The sequence below is a fragment of the Schistocerca cancellata genome, chromosome 4 (assembly GCF_023864275.1).
Source record: "Schistocerca cancellata isolate TAMUIC-IGC-003103 chromosome 4, iqSchCanc2.1, whole genome shotgun sequence".
NCBI classification, from domain to species: Eukaryota; Metazoa; Arthropoda; class Insecta; order Orthoptera; family Acrididae; genus Schistocerca; species Schistocerca cancellata.
In genome coordinates this window covers 937591959-937608514 of record NC_064629.1, presented here as the reverse complement: position 1 = coordinate 937608514, position 16556 = coordinate 937591959, and the positions used below count along the sequence as shown (strand labels likewise).

The window sequence follows — 16556 nt, the reverse complement described above, 5'->3', positions numbered from 1 at the left end:
GAGTGCTAATTGGTCACTCGGTTTGACCAATATACACGCTGTGAGGTGACTGCATAGCACATGAGATCTTGAACTGTTTTAAGTAAGAGGAAGTTTCTCCAAGTTTAAAATCTAATAATTTAAAAATGTCATAGCTTTCTGTCAGAAAGTTTGAACTGTGAGAGGATTTACCAGAATGAACACCTGCTTTGAGCATGTTATGAAATTCCATCAAGGGCAGTTGTACACAGATGTGTCACTTAGTTGTGTGCATCCAGTCCACCTTTAAGGAGATCAGCACAGTAAATAAAGTATTTTCCATATAGTAAAGACTGCAGAAAAGTTCACTCCAGGTAAGTGAATGAAAGTAAGAATTTGTGGCCACGTACAGCTAAGTGCTGCCTACTGTACAGGGTTGGAGCAGAAAATATTGGTGGCAAAGGTATCTGGTACAGCTAGTGCCATGAGAAAAACCCATTGAAACACGTATTAAGGACTTAAAACAAACAGCTACACTTAAGATTCCAGAGATGGAAATTCAATGCAGATAAATTGAATAACACATGGAAACACACGACAGCATGAAAAACTAGGCACTTTATCACCTTTACCCCATATTAATTATGTAAAAGTAAGACATGCAGAATTCGTGTACAAACGTACAATTATAGTTCTAAGTTAAGAAAATGGTACAAACAAAATAAATTATAAGTAGGGCCATCCATTGCAGTTTAGTAGCAAGTTATATTCATAATTTCTTGTACTTTAATTTACTATTTACGAAAAGTTTAATTCATTGATTTTACATTATATGAGAAATAATTGAATGTTCATACACTGTATACCACAAAAATTAACATGAATTTTAGTGTCCTTCACACAAGATGTCATTTATGCAAACTTGCCTAGACTCCATGACAGGACAGGACAGTACAGACAGATTAGTCTTCTTAGTTTCCAAACAGTATAAACTACATAGTGGAAAGTTATCAATTTTGCAAGAGAAGTCAATGTGAGACTTGGGTGTTTTCCCAAAGTATTGTATACTTTGAACTCGAGTTTTCATATGGTGTCATGATAAAAGTAGCAATAAGTGTAGGAAACGAACTTTGGTTCTCATATAGCGGGATGTTAGTGAAGCATTGTTTGCACTGGTTGTCAGCTTGGGTAGTTACTGCAACAGTTCTTAGCCAAAACAGGAATTTTTTTAATAAACATTTTGATGTAAAATAATAAACCATTATGTCATATAGTTCAATCAACCATGTTGACTCCACCTACATATATTAATTTTATGATGCAGTCAACAAGCTCTGCAAATAAACATGGTAAACTTTAATTTAAAGAAGGAACTGTTTTGCATCAGTTCAGTATCAACCCATAAGTAGTTATTTTTCAAGCCAAACACTACTTCAAATATGATCATGAGCTCAAGTTCCACACCCACAGTGTCAACTGAATTTATAATTTATTTGTTTAACAGAGGGTGATTAAATAAGATTGTAATGATGTTGTATTCAAATTGTAGTTTGTAAACACCGCAGCATAGTGTGTTTCTACAGAATCTTTCATAAGCCTCAACAGATCTTGACCCTTGTGACCACCCTGAAATATAGGCTTAATTCCTATGCAGTGCAGCTCATGGTCACTACTGCCTTGCACAAAGGTAAGTGAGCAACAAGGAGTTGTTCTGTTCTTTTCTGTTTTTCATCTTCACTGTACTTCATAGCTCATTTCATGTCTTGTTTTCCAGTATGATTCAATTTGAATACTCACTGCACTTTATCAGGTCACGTGATTGACAACAACAAAATAATGAGTGTCTCTGACAAATTTAGTTTTGGCCTTGGTATCCCATAAAAAGCATTATTAACACAGCCATTGTACTACAAGTGTATCTTTGGAATATCACTGGTTTACTGAATAGATAAATGTTTTGACCAATAGCTTTTATGTTCTTGCATGTTTTAACAAAGAATACGTCTCTGAACATAAATATTTTCATCTTTTGCACAAATGTTGTTACAAATTTCTACTACTCAATCTTCTAGAGGAGCACCTATTTTAGCTGTACTGTCAACAGCCAATTTGTGTTTATAAGAAGAATAAGTGCCACTGTCCTCAAATCTAGTACATATATTATTCTTCAAACAATATTCTTATCCAAATTTTGTATTATCTTTAACTTTCTACACACCAAACCAAAGATTCTTTGGTGGTACAGGTGTAAGATGAAACAGATTTGAAACTTACATGCAGAAGATTGCTTGCCTCAGCAATTTACAGCACCTTCAAAACCAACTAGTAGATGTCTGTGACCATTCCATCATAATAATAATAATAATAATAATAATAATAATAATAATAATAATAATAATAATAATGACCAAAAGACGTTATGCACTTTATGTGAAGCAACCTACAAAATGTGTACAAGTTTTCAATTAGTTTCCCTAGTCTGAAATCTCAACACTGCAATCCCTAAATATTACTGTTATTGTCATCATAATAGTGAGATGTTCTGCTGATCACTCAATGTCTTTAGGTCTGGAACCAGTTAAAAAACATATGCACAGATATTGACTGTAATTTATGTATCATGTTCAGCTTTCATCTGCACCACTGCAGTACACCTATCAGTTAAGTTTAACTCTACTGGGCTGTTGAGTAGTCAAGAGAAAACAGCAATGTACATGTACTTTCATTTAGAACAACAAGTACAACTTTTATTGACAAACAGAGAGAAATTGATCCACCATATGGTTTTACACTTCTGTGTGAATATAGGTCTGCAAAAATTTAAAATTGGCCCTTTATCTGATAAATGATGCATTCCTTGTAGAATCACATACCGAGTCTGCTTGGCATGTATAGTACTCTTCAGCTTATCAGTAATTATGAAGTTAAGTTTTAATGGGCACAGTGATGTGTGTGACAGCAATACACTACAGATAAAGCAAGAAGCAGTGTATTAAACTTCATGCAATCAAATTAGTGTCTTGTGGAATGCACAACAGCCAACAGAGTTCTGGCTGGCAAGAAATCACTGACTGTATATGTTTGAAAATTTACAATTCGCAAGACAAAGTAACGGTACCATTTCTGTAAGGGAGAATCAGCATAAGGCAGTTAGGTTTGCACCACACTATGATTATATATATATAAAAGTGAAAATGAGCTTGCTCCATAATTACTCTATTGCACCAACAGTTCTTCCTGAGCCTTCAACTGTTCGGGATCCCCATCGCTGTTCTTGTTCAGTAACATCGTTAACAAAATCTGGGTCTGTCTCCCAGTCATCGTCATTTCCATCAGCTATCTGTAGATTTTGTCCAGCAGTCGCCTTCCACATTGTGCAATCTGAAAATATAACACCTTCAGTTTATAAAGTACAGAGAATGTACGTAGAAGGAAGTTGTTTAGTAGTTTATGTTATCACTACATCCCAGGTATTTTTGTGTGTGAGCATCCACAAGAAACCACACTATACAGGGTGTTAAAAAAAAGCATGAATACTTTGAGATGTGGTAGAACTCATCAAATCAAGAAAAATAAGTCCAACAAACATGGGTATGGAAATGCATACTTTCTGAGATAAACACGTATTTATAGGAAGGGCTGTGTGATGCATGGTTGCAGATATTAGCACAGTCACTGCACTGGCGCTCCATCAAATCTGTCAGCAGGATATTATGATGTCTTACTCACTGTACTCTACTTACCATTAGGTGGTCTGCAGTCAGCTGTGTTGTTTGGGTTGTGTTGTATGTTAGTTTTTGTCATGTTTGTGTGCCTTCTTGTACAGTACTGTCAACCCTGGGTATGTTTCATGGTGTTTTACCTTCTTCCAAATGTGGGTTCACCTATGTGCTTACTGTTATTGTGCTGTTTGCATATACATTTACATTTTTTCTCTTCTATCACTTGTTAGCAGTGGAAGCCTACTACTTGATAAGTGAAAGGGCAGATATGACAGTCTGCTATGGTACAGCAAATGGACATAGCCTACGAGCCAGTGCCTCTACACTGATAAATATCCACAGTGCAGAGTGCTCTCTGATAAGCTGTTCATGAGACTTCTCTAGAGTCTGAGGGACAGAGGTACCTTGCACTTCGGAAGACTGACCGTGGAAGGCCCAGCACAATCTGCACACCTGACGTGGAGGAGCGTGTGCTACATTTGGTGGAAGAAACCCCTGAGACCATTGTGCAGCGATTAGCAGCAGCAGAAGACGTCTCATCACTCTATTACCAGGGGAAGGGGGTACTTCATTAACAATTGCTGTACCGATACCACCTATGACATGTTCAGGCCCTAAAGCCACAGGATCATAATGGGGCAGACAGCGGTTCTGTGAATGGCTGTTGCAGAAGAAGTGTGCCACAGATCCACTGTTCACATCCGAGATTTCATTTACTGATGATGCAGGGTTCAGAAGAGGCGGTACTGTGAATATCAATAACCAGCATGTATGGGCAGATGTAAATTCCCAAGCAATTCAGGAAAGAGGTCATCAACACTGATTCTCAATCAACTTATAGGCAGATGTATTAGGTGATAGATTGATAGTGCCATACGTGCTACCACAAAAGTTAACTGGGGTGCATTTGCTAGACTCTCTCATTAATTATTGCCTACTTCACTGGAGGTTGTGCCATTACAGCAATGAATGCAAATGTGGTCCGTGCATGACGGCGCACTAGCACACTTTCTTCACAATGATGCTTGAACATATGACAGAAATTTCAGGACCACTGGACTGGTCGGGGGGGGGGGGGGGGTCAATCCCCTAGACTTTTAGTTATGGGGACATTCAAAAGAATTGATCTTAGCCATACCGATCAACGATGTGCGAACACTACAGGGCCGCACCTTCAATGTGTGCCAGTACATACAACAACAACAACCATATATACTTCAAAGACTGCATCATTCCCTACACTGAAGGGCAGAGGGGTGCATTGTCATGAATGGACGCCACACTGGACACCTCCAGTAAATACGTGTTTATCGTAGACAGTATGCCTTTTCGGATCTATGTTTATTGGACTTATTTTTCTTGTTTCAATGAGTACTACCACCTCTCAAAGTATTCAACACATCTTTTCAACACCTCGTACATAACAAAAATTACATTTTTATGTGGAACAAGTCATTTTTACATTCACATCGCAAATTAATTTTTAAAAATGGATACATGCTGAACATTTATAAGGCCTTTATTTTTTTAAATATACATTTGTGAGTTACTAATTTCTACCCAGCATCCTTTATACATTACAATAACAGAAATTCTTCTGTGGAATAGGAGTTGGCAAGGAGAAACTTTTTCAATTTGTTTTAAAATTTTACTTTGCTGTCTGTCAGTCAGTTTATATTTTTGGGTAAGCGATTAAAAATTGTAGGTGCAGCACTGTGCACACCTTTTTGTGCTAAAGACAACCTTAATGTGGAGTAATGAAAGTCATTTTTCCTTCTGGTGTTGTAATTATGTAAATCATTGTTCCTTTTGAATTGCAATGGATTATTTACAATAAACTCCATAAGGGAATAAACATAGTGTGAAGCAGTAGTCAGAATGCCCACCTCCTTAAACAGATGTCTACAAGATGATCGTGGGTGAGCACCACATATTAGTCTTGCAGGACATTTTTTGCAATGAAAACTTTCTTTCTTGAAGAAGATGATGATGATTGGTTTGTCGGGTGCTCAATCAGTGCCCGTACAAATTCCCAACCTCAGTTCAGTCCAATCTTGCCACTTTCATGAATGATGATGAAATGATGCAGACAACACAAACACCCAGTCATATCGAGGCAGGTGAAAATCCCTGACCCCGCTGGGAATCGAACCCAGAACTCCACACTCGGGAAGTGAGAACACGACCACAAGACCACGAACTGCGGAATCTTAAAGATGAGTTTCCCCAACATATTATATTCCATATAACATTACTGAATGAAAATATGAAAAATATGTCAACTAACTGATTTCTCTCTCCCCAAGATTTACAGTGGTTCGAATTACAAATGTGGCTGAACTAAGTGGTTTTAGGAGTTCAAAAATGTGCTTTTTCCAGTTTAAATTCTCATAAATATGGGCACCTAAGAGTTTTGGAGGTTCCATCCTATTTGTTATTTCCTCACCATGTGTTACACTTATCACTGGTGTGTCTGCACCCTTAACTGAGTGATCAGCGGGTCTGACTGCCATGCAGCAGGCCCGGGTTCGATTTCCAGCTGGGCCAGAGGTTTTCTGTTTGGCGACAGGATGTTGTCTTGTCCTCATCATCATTTCATCATAATTGACACACGAGTCACCCAGTGTGGCATCAACTGAAAAGACTTGCACCTTGGTGGCCGAACTTCCCTGGGTGTGGACTCCCAGCCATCAGTGTCATATGATCATTTCATTTCACCATTCGGATAGTAGACTGTATGTTGTGTCTTTTTAAAATTGAGAGCGAGACCATTCACAGAAAACCAGTAAATGATACTTTTAAGGACATTGCTTACCATTTCTTCTGTTGCTGTACCAATTTTTGCATTGACTACAATAATAGTGTCATCCACAATAAGAACTAACTCTTGCTTGTTGTATGTTAGATGGAAGGTAGTTTACACAAATGAGAAACAACATGGAGTTAAAACTGAGCCTTGGGGAACACCATATGTGATTTCTTACCAGTCAGAATAATGTCCAGGAGTACAATGGTTGAATTACTATGTACAGCTTCCTGCATTCTTTTGGTTAGATACTACATTAACCGTTGGTTGGCTATGCCATCAATTCCCCAAACCTCCAATTTATCTTTATCTAGGAGAATACTGTGATCCAAACAGTCAAATGCCTTAGATACACCATGCGATCAAAAGTATCCAGACACCCCAAAAACATACATTTTTCATATTAGGTGCATTGTGCTGCCACCTATGGCCAGGTACTGCATATCAGTGACCTCAGTAATCATTAGACATTGTGAGAAAGCAGAATGGGGCACTCCGTAGAACTCATGGGCTTCGAATGTGGTCAGGTGATTGGGTGTCACTTGTGTCATACGTCTGCACGCGAGATTTCCACACTCCTAAACATCCCTAGGTCCACTGTTTCTGATGTGATACTGAAGTGGAAATGTGAAGGGACACGTACAGCACAAAAGCATACGGACTGACCTCATCTGTTGACTGACAGACTGCCGACAGTTGAAGAGGGTCACAAAGTGTAATAGGCAGACATCTACCCAGACCATCACACAAAAATTCCAAACTGCATCATGATCCATTGCAAGTACTATCATAGTTACGCAGGAGGTGAGAAAACTTGGATTTCATGGTCGAATGGCTGCTCACAAGCCACACATCATGCCGGTAAATGCCAAACAACGCCTCGCTTAGTTAAGGAGCGTAAACATTGGATGATTCAAAAGTGGAAAAACATGTGCGGCATGACGAATCACGGTACACAATGTGGCGATCCGATGGCAGGGTGTGGATACGGCATATGCCCAGTGAACATCATCTGGCAACATGTGTAATGCCAACAGTAAAATTCGGAGGCATTGGTGTTATGGTGTGGTCATGTTTTTCATGGAGGAGGTTTGCACCCCTTGTTGTTTTGCATGGCACTATCACAGAACAGGCCTACATTTATGTTTTAAGCACCTTCTTGCTTCCCACTGTTGAAGAGCAATTCGGGGATGGCGATTGCATCTTTCAACACGATCAAGCATCTGTTCATAATTCATGGCCTGTGGCGGAGTGATTACATGACAATAACATCCCTGTAATGGACTGGCCTGCATAGAGTCCTGACCTGAATCCTATAGAACACCTTTGAGATATTTGGGAGCTCCAACTTTGTGCCAGGCCTCACTGACTGACATCAATACCTCTACTCAGTGCAGCACTCCGTGAAGAATGGGCTGCCATTCCCCAAGAAACCTTCCAGCACCTGACTGAATTTATGCGTGTGAGAGTGGAAGCTGTCATCAAGTCTAAGGTTAGGCCAACATCATATTGAATTCCAGCATTACAAATGGAGGGCACCACAAACTAGCAGAAAATACCAACTGGCACTGTTTCATTACTTAATGCTTGCAAAAGTTGGTGATTGAACAAGTAAATAGCATTCTTAGTACAGAAACTCTTCTGAAATCCAGACTGTGATTTGCTGAGAATATTATTGTTGCTCAGGTGATATACTGTTATAGAATATATCACTTTCTCAAAAAAATTTGAAAAACAATGCCAGTAGTGAAACAAGTCGGTAGTTATTGGCATCTCTCCTATAACCTTTCTTAAACAGGGCTTTAATAAGGCATATTTATGTCTGTCTGGAAAAATCCTTGAGTTAATGATGCACGATGTATTTCAGATAAGACTGGGCTTATAACACGGGAACAAATCTTTAGTTCTTTATTGGAAACACCACCAAACCAGATGAACTTTTTTTTGAGAGTGTGTATAATTTTCTTAATTTCAGAAAGAGAAGTTACTGATACATCCATATTCTTGGAATTTATGAGTGTTGGCTTTTCAACACATTGCTGTGATTTTTCTTTTGAACAGTTTGTCCCTATGCTTTCTACAGTATTTAAGAAATAATTGTTAAATATGCTTTCTACCAGTGACTCATCATTTATGCCCCTTCCATTCAGTTCAGTGTGGATGCTACATTGAAATTAAGATAGTACTTGAAATGAGAACCCCTTTAATGAAAATTAGAAGTTTGTGCTAGCCTTAAAACAGAATTTTATGTGTGTGTTTATAGTCATAAGACAAATTCAAGAGAATTATGAAAAATCAGTTTGAACATTTGTTTTCATGCACAATCTCTTTAGAAAGAACATTTGTAGGCATTTGCAGCACCTCACAAATTCTGTGGTTGCTTCATCCATAAATGTTATGGTTTCCTACAAAAGATCAAGTTGAAATCGGAAACCCAATATTTTCTCTTACACATATGTTTGGTAGGCCTAATCTGATAGCAATCACACATGAAAGGGAGACTCATACCACTGATGTCTGCAAAGAAACATACTATAACATGATGTATAGGTTTTGTAGAAGTACAGTTTAAAAAGATAGGAATGCAAAAACTGCTGTGTGCCATCTAACTCAAAACAAAAATTTTGTGAATATATAATGAGAAATGATTTTCACTGTGAGAGATTAAGTGATGTCATAATTCTTCTCACAGACTATTCTTTTATTTTATATTGAGGCTTCTATGGTCAGAATCAATTTCCATGAGTATGAAAATTCTCAAGTGGCAGAGTTGGAACACTGGCATTTCAGTGAGAGTCAGACTCCATCATCTTCTGGTGAAGTGTCAAAATACTATGGATGTCCCACCTATTTATATATGAGGGTCGACAGCCTTCTCCCCCTAGCTGTGGGTGCTAGTGTCTTGTTTGGCAGGCAGGCAGGCAGAGAGGCTGGATATGGGAGGCGTAGAGGCTTCATAGAAATCTCTGCATGGGCACTCCTTCATTCCTCATGCTGTCCACTGCTCGGCATGCTCTCAGCTTATGGCTGCTAAAGTGAGCTTCCATGCCGGACTAAGTTCACGACGCTAATCCCGATTTCAACAAGATTCTGCACAGATTATCACATCATAGTGATCTGTAATGTTCCTTGACAACACAGTCAACGGAACTGATGATTATTCAAACAACTGATTTGAAATGCAATTAACAAAAATAATGAAAAAAAATATGCTGAATAATATAAAAATTATACCGGAGGAAAAGAAAGTATTAACTACACTTTTCAAACAATTGTCAAGTGAAACTTCCTGAAAGTTTTAACATCTGTATGCCAGACCAGGTCTCAAATCTGGGACCTTTGCCTTTCTCAGGCAAATATTCTATCAACTAAGCCTGAGCACACCTCACAACCCACCCTCACATCTTTTTTTCTGGCAGTACCCCCTCTTTTATCTTTCAAACTTCAAGAAAGTTCTCCTGCATACCTCGCTGTGATGGCATGTCACGAGTCATGCTTAGATAGTTCAGACAGTAGAGCACTTGCTCGTGAGAAACAAAAGGTCCCAGGTTTGAGTCCCAGTGGCAAGGCACATAGTTTTAATCTACCAGAAAATTTCAAATCAGTGTGCATACTTAGCTGCAGAATTAAAATGCATTCGGGGAAAAAACCCTCCAGGCTGTGGCTAAGCCATGTGTCTGTAATATCGTTTCTTCCAGGTATGTTAGTTCCACGAGGCATATAGAACTTCTGTGAAGTCTGGAAGGTAGGAGATTAGGTACTAGCAGATGTAAAACTGTGAGAGTAGGTTGTGAGTCGTGCTTAGATAGCTCAGTCGGTACAGCACTTGCCCAGTAGCCCTAAAGGAAAAGGTCTCAAGTTCAAGTCCCAGTCCAGCACAGAGTCTTAATATGCGAATAAGTTTCAAATCTGTGCACATTCCACTACAGAGCGAAAATTCATTCTGGAAATTATCAAGTGCCTCTCTGCAAATGGATTAACCTTTAAATTTGGAAAAAAAGCATATTTAGCTTTGTCCTACAAATAGAATAGTGCCAACTATTAATATACTACTTGAACAGGAGGCAGTAATAAACAGCGTGCAATGCTACAAACTTTTGGGCACACATAATGATGAAAACTAGAACTGAGAGAAATATACTACTGAGCTGCTCAAATAACTAGGTTCAGCTGCTTTTACTCTTCATATAACAGCATAATTTTCTGGGGGTTATTCATCAAACTTATCACTTAGAAAAAAAAGGTACTAACTGTACAAAAGTGAGCTGTGAAAGTTATACATGGTAGAAATCTCTTCCAAAAGTTAGGTATTTTAACAACTTCTTCACAAAATGCACATTCAATATACTCGAACACACTTGGAAGCAATTGTCACAGCCACAGCTACAACACTAGATGAAAACTGATCTACTACAGCCCATTAAGGCTGTCAGTGGCTCAGAAAGGACTTTAACATGTAGCCACAGAAGCCTTTCATATTTTAACATAAAATGTCTAACCCTTCAGTATAATAATGTAAAAACCTGGTCTAAAATATCTTTTTCTGGATGACTCCTATTTCACTGCTGAATTTTTAATTAATAATGGATAGTGCATGAAAGGGAGAAGAAGAAAAAACTATATTTATGTGTATCACTAGTTGCACGAATAGTACTGAATACCAATATTTTCTTTCTTATACAGACGAAGCCAATGCGTTATTTATTGATCTGTGAATGGCCAGCATGCAGTCTTTCTCCCATAAAAATTATGCATAAGTACTCTGTAAATTGAACTATCTGACAACATTTTATAAAAATCAGCCAAATGATGTAGACCATGTAACTAGAGTAACAGAAATCTACTGCAATGGAATCATACTCAGGACTGAGGTTAAAATCCAGCCAGGAGCCCATATTTGGGTTTCTGTGGTTTCCCCCAATCATTTCATGTAACTGCTATGACAGTTTCTTAAACAAAGTCATTGTCAATTTTCTACCTCTTCCTTTCCCAATGTGAGTTTGTGCTCTATCTTTACAATGTCTTCACAGATAGAACGTTTATTCTTGTGTTATAGTACAATTCCTTTCCCCTTAAAATCCTGGATGGCCTGGACGGAATATGCTCATTCAGTGTACTTAAAACACCACAGCTGAACTTGAATGTTAGGAACTGCTCCTGTCAGTAATCTGGAATATCCTGTTGGTCAGATTCTTTTAATCAAACAAGCATTCTATTCCTTCTTAATAGCAGTCAGCTGTGCATGACCTACTATTTTGGTCCATCTTGTGTGGGTTATCAAACTACCTGTTTGAGATAATTTTCTGATAAGATGCAAAGAAGAATTGTTAGTAAATGCAAAGTTATTTCAGTTAAAAGTTTAGCGACTGACAGGGCAGTAATTTATGTTGTCATGGGCATGAAACTTTTATTCATCTGCAAGACTCTCTGTGAATCAGTTTGCTAGTATAGCTGACAAAGAAAGAAAACAACCTATGTCTATACTCTAGTTCTAGTAGTAGTTGTTTTAGTAGTAGTAGTAGTAGTAAACTCTGAAAACCACTGAACTGTGCAACAAAGGGTACTTCCAATTATACCAACATTGGGGTGTCTTCCCATTCCATTTTCACACAAAATGCCAAATGAATGACTGTTTCAATGCTTCTGTGCACACTGTAATTATTCCATTTTTTACAGAAAAGACACCTTGACTCATCAAGTTAGTAAAAGATAGCCTATGCAAGAAGGAATTGGCACAAAATGATTACCATTTGTCTAGGATATCATTCTACAAAAAAATCATTTGACTCAGATTTGAGAAAATCTGCACAGTTAACACTTGAAAAGTGGTTCACTTTGATTGTATCATCAGAATAGAAAATTCAAAACGGGCATGGTGACTACATTCCCAACAGTTTTAATAAACAAGTAATCATTCTTTGATGACAAATAAAATTAAATAAAAATAGTATCTTCTACATTATAGGGAAGGCTTTAGAAATTACTACCTTGTGGTTTGAGAAAGGGAGATTTGGGTTTAATGTTTTGACAACATTGTGGTCATTTGTGACAGAACACGAGTTCACATTAAGGAAGGTAATCAAGTATGCATTTTTCAAATAAAACATCTCATCATTTGTATACTGCAGGGATAGTCAACCTTTTTTTTTACCCACTGCCCACTTTTGCATTCTATAATATTAAAGTTTTTTAACCACCGATCAGTTCCACAGTAATTGCATATAAAGTAGGAGAGTAACTTTAATTTATAAAATTTATAAAGCTGAGTTTCAGCAAGTTAAGCACGTAATACGCAAACCGAATCAAAATGTTTTAGAAACCACTGCTGCCTACCATGTAATCTGGAATGCCCACTACTGAGAGCTAGGGACCAAGTTAACAACCACAGGCCTAATGTGATTTGTGGAAGCCACGAATTCTGGTAGAATACATATCTATTAGCAAACGTAATCTTAACACTTTTCACTTTGAGTATGACGTAACAGAACTCTGGAAAATAATGGATGAAAAGGTATAGATGGAACATTATATTGGGTCTATATCAACTCATCAATCTGATGTCATTAGTAACAAGTTACGATTGGACAAGAATGTGGGTGTAATTTGTTTGTGGCACCGTTACAAAAATCCTTGAATTCACAGCAAATAATCCTATTGAACCACAGATAATCTGAATTTGGATGCTTGACACACAGTCGGTGCCCAGTCTTTCTGGTTTAGAGCCCAGTGTATTAATCATTGTGCCACTTCACTTGGTGGATGTCTCAGATGTCCGAAAAAACGCCAGAGAACGACCATACTGATTAAATACCAGCATGCTGGAAAGAAGTGAATATTAGATTCCATGTCATTCAGTCAGTTGACAGTTCGTTTCATTGTTAACATATGGCAACAAGAAGTTACACCTGGGAATCACAAGGATTTAAAGGCACGTATTTCCACGATGGAAACCAGTTCACCATAGAGAGAACTAGGGATATGACAAACATTGTTCCTTTTGAGTATTAAATTCTGAACTAGAGCTGTGCCAGAATGTCAGAAGTTAACACTACTCGTACACGTATATTTACGAGCCGCAATATACCTTTAAACGTGCCACAATTTTTGATTCGATTATGAAGGGGAAGTCATAGTTATTTGTCTTCATTTCGTCTGTCATTCAATTATATTTTCAGATGTCTCATCTTATGATTAAACATCTGCAACAGATGCACATTTGTACACAACGAAGCATGAAACATGTATGTTTCAAGTACTCTTAATATTTACTTATGTCACTGTCATGACAGATGAATGTTTTGTAAGCTAACAGTAGTATTTCCCAAAAAACTATGCAATATTCGGCAATGGGAGTTGCTTTATGGAAAAGAAAACAACATTTAATGAGCACAGATCAGAAAATTACAGAACTTTTTATCAGTAGTCAAGTGCCAGCATCATTTGCTAGCGTTTACTCACATTTAAACTTGAAACACACCTACTGCTTACATAGATACACAACCCACATGTTGTCCCCGTCAGACATAAAAAAATCGCTGGTGTTCCGATTAGTCGATATTCGTCACATTTCAGCGAAAGCAACTATTGTTATAAGCAACAACGAATGACAAAAAACCTAAATAATTTATTTTAAAGGCACACTGAACGAGAAATATAGTTGTTTTGAAAGTTTTCAGAATCACAAAATTCTTAATCACGAATTTAAAAGAGAATCCGAAACAACAAGTGAAGGAGACGAAACAGGCAGGAAGCGGGACTCTTTACGGTTTTTTATTATGCCTCTGAACTGTACGCAAAAGACACTTAACAATGACTATTTTGACCATTTTCATCATTTTGAGGCGCTCACGACTGGGTATAGACGTCTTTTCTTCCGTCTTGAAGGCTATGATTTTTTTTTTTTTTTTTTTTTTTTAGTACGGTATACGATAAAATGTCGTGGCCTGTTCATTCATTCGTATCTGAGTAAAAACTACATGTTTTGTTTCACAGAGCAAATAATTGTCATTCAGAATCATTTATAGATGTAAATATTATGTTTCATTTATGTTTAAAAATATCACGAAGCCATGTTGCACAGGAAGCTTGGTGGAAACGGGGCAACTATGTCAACCATTAATTTAATTTCCGGGATTGAAGAATAAAGTAGATGATCTCCTGGTTTGCTTATATGACATTGCATCTGATAATGTAACAGATACACTATGCCTGTCTGAACATCACATTGTGTCTGATATGGAAAAGGTAAATATCAGTGGTTATAAACCAGCTGCACATATGAATACAGAGAATAAGGTGAGTGGAGGAGTTGCCATATATGTCAAAAGTTATCACTGTGTAAAAAGCTTAGATACAAAAAAAGTTTTGTCTAGAGCAACATATAGAAGCATGTGCCTGTCAACTTAAACTGAAGGAGGGCTCTTTTATAATTGTAACAGTATATATGTCCCCTTCAGGAAACGGTCATTTATTCCTGGAAAACTTGGATGCCTTGTTGTGCTATCTGTCTGATTGGGAAAAGCAAATTACTGTTTGTGGAGACTTTCAGTGTTGATTCACTGAAAGAGTGTAATAGGAAGAATGACCTTGAAGTCTTGCTCAGCTCTTACAATTTGACATCTGTCATTGATTTTCCTACTCGGGTAGTAAAGGACAGCAGCACATTGATAGATAACACTTTTATAGACCAATAAGTTTAAAAACATAAATTCTGGTCCTGCTGAGAATGGCCTTTCTGATCATGGTACTCAGCTAGTTACAGTATATGACATAGCTCCATTCAGTAATTCAAAACTACCCTCCAAAGTTGTGCATTCAATTAATGACTCAACAATTAGAAATTTCAGAGAAAATCTTCAGCAGTTATATTGGGATGAGGTGCACAAGGAACTCCATGCTAATTTAAAATATAACTTATTTCATGATACACTTGTAAGAGAATTTGGAAACTGTTTCCCCAAGAAAGTAGTTAAATCTAATTATAAGAAACCATGCAAAAACCTTGGCTTACTAAAGGAATAAAAATATCTTGTAACCACAAAAGGGAACTGTATCTAACAACAAGAAAGAGTAATGACCCAGAAACAGCCAAATACTATAAAAACTACTTTACTACACTAAGAAAGGTTTTTAAAAAGTCCAGAAGCATGTGCATCATGTCTGAGAGTAATACCTCTGATAACAAAATCGAAACAATTTGGAATATTATTACAAGGGAGACAGGGCAACCAAGAGTACAGGAAGACAGCATTACCATAAAAGTGAATGGAAACTTGACAAATAACAAGCCAGAAGTTGAAAACATTTTGAATAACCATTTTTTAAATGTTGTAGAGAAAATAGGATCTAAATGTTCATTAGAAGAAGCAAGGCAGTTAATGGAAGAGGCCTTACCCACATCAATTGATACAATTGAAATTCCACCCACCTCTCCTTCTGAAATTAGGAAGATAATAAACTCTCTTAAGAATAAAAGCTCACATGGAATTGATGGCATTTCCAGCAGGATGATAAAAGCTTGTTCCCAAGAGATAAGTGGGATTCTTAGCCACATATGTAATAGCTCTCTGATGCAGGGCATTTTCCCAGATAGACTGAAGTATGCCATTGTTAAACCATTGCATAAAAAAGTGGATATGCCTGATGTCAACAACTACTGCCCAATCTCTCTTCTGACTGCCTTATCCAAAATTCTTGAAAAAGTAATGTATTGTAGAGTACCTTCACACCTTTGTAAAAATAAAGTTTTAACAAAATGTCAGTTTGGTTTCCAGAAAGGTTTTTCAACAGAAAATGCTATATATACTTTCACTAATGAAATATTAAATGCTCTGAGTAACCGGAAGTCACCCGTTGGGATTTTTTGTGATCTCTCAAAGGCTTTTGATTGTGTAAATGATGGAATACTTCTAGATAAATTGAAGTACTGTGGTATGAATGGGACAGCGCTCAAATGGTTTAAATCATACCTAACTGGAAGAGTGCAGAAAGTTGAAATAAGCAGTTCACATAATATGCAAAAAACTGGTGATTTCTCAAACTGGGGAACAATCAAGAATGAGGTGCTGCAA

The 16556-nt window shown here is 37.4% G+C and overlaps 1 protein-coding gene across 1 annotated transcript in view; it reads right to left on the bottom strand.

Annotated features, from left to right (window-relative positions):
- LOC126185132 (src substrate cortactin-like) overlaps positions 1-14007 on the bottom strand; it is a 158592-nt gene extending 144585 nt beyond the window's left edge. The window contains exons 1-2 of the mRNA XM_049927959.1: positions 13945-14007; positions 3174-3339 (exon numbers count right to left, since the gene is read on the bottom strand). Coding sequence (XP_049783916.1) covers positions 3174-3331 — 158 coding nt within the window. The 5' untranslated portion in view covers positions 3332-3339; positions 13945-14007. The remainder of the gene's footprint in view (positions 1-3173; positions 3340-13944) is intronic.
- Positions 14008-16556: the final 2549 nt, after the last annotated feature.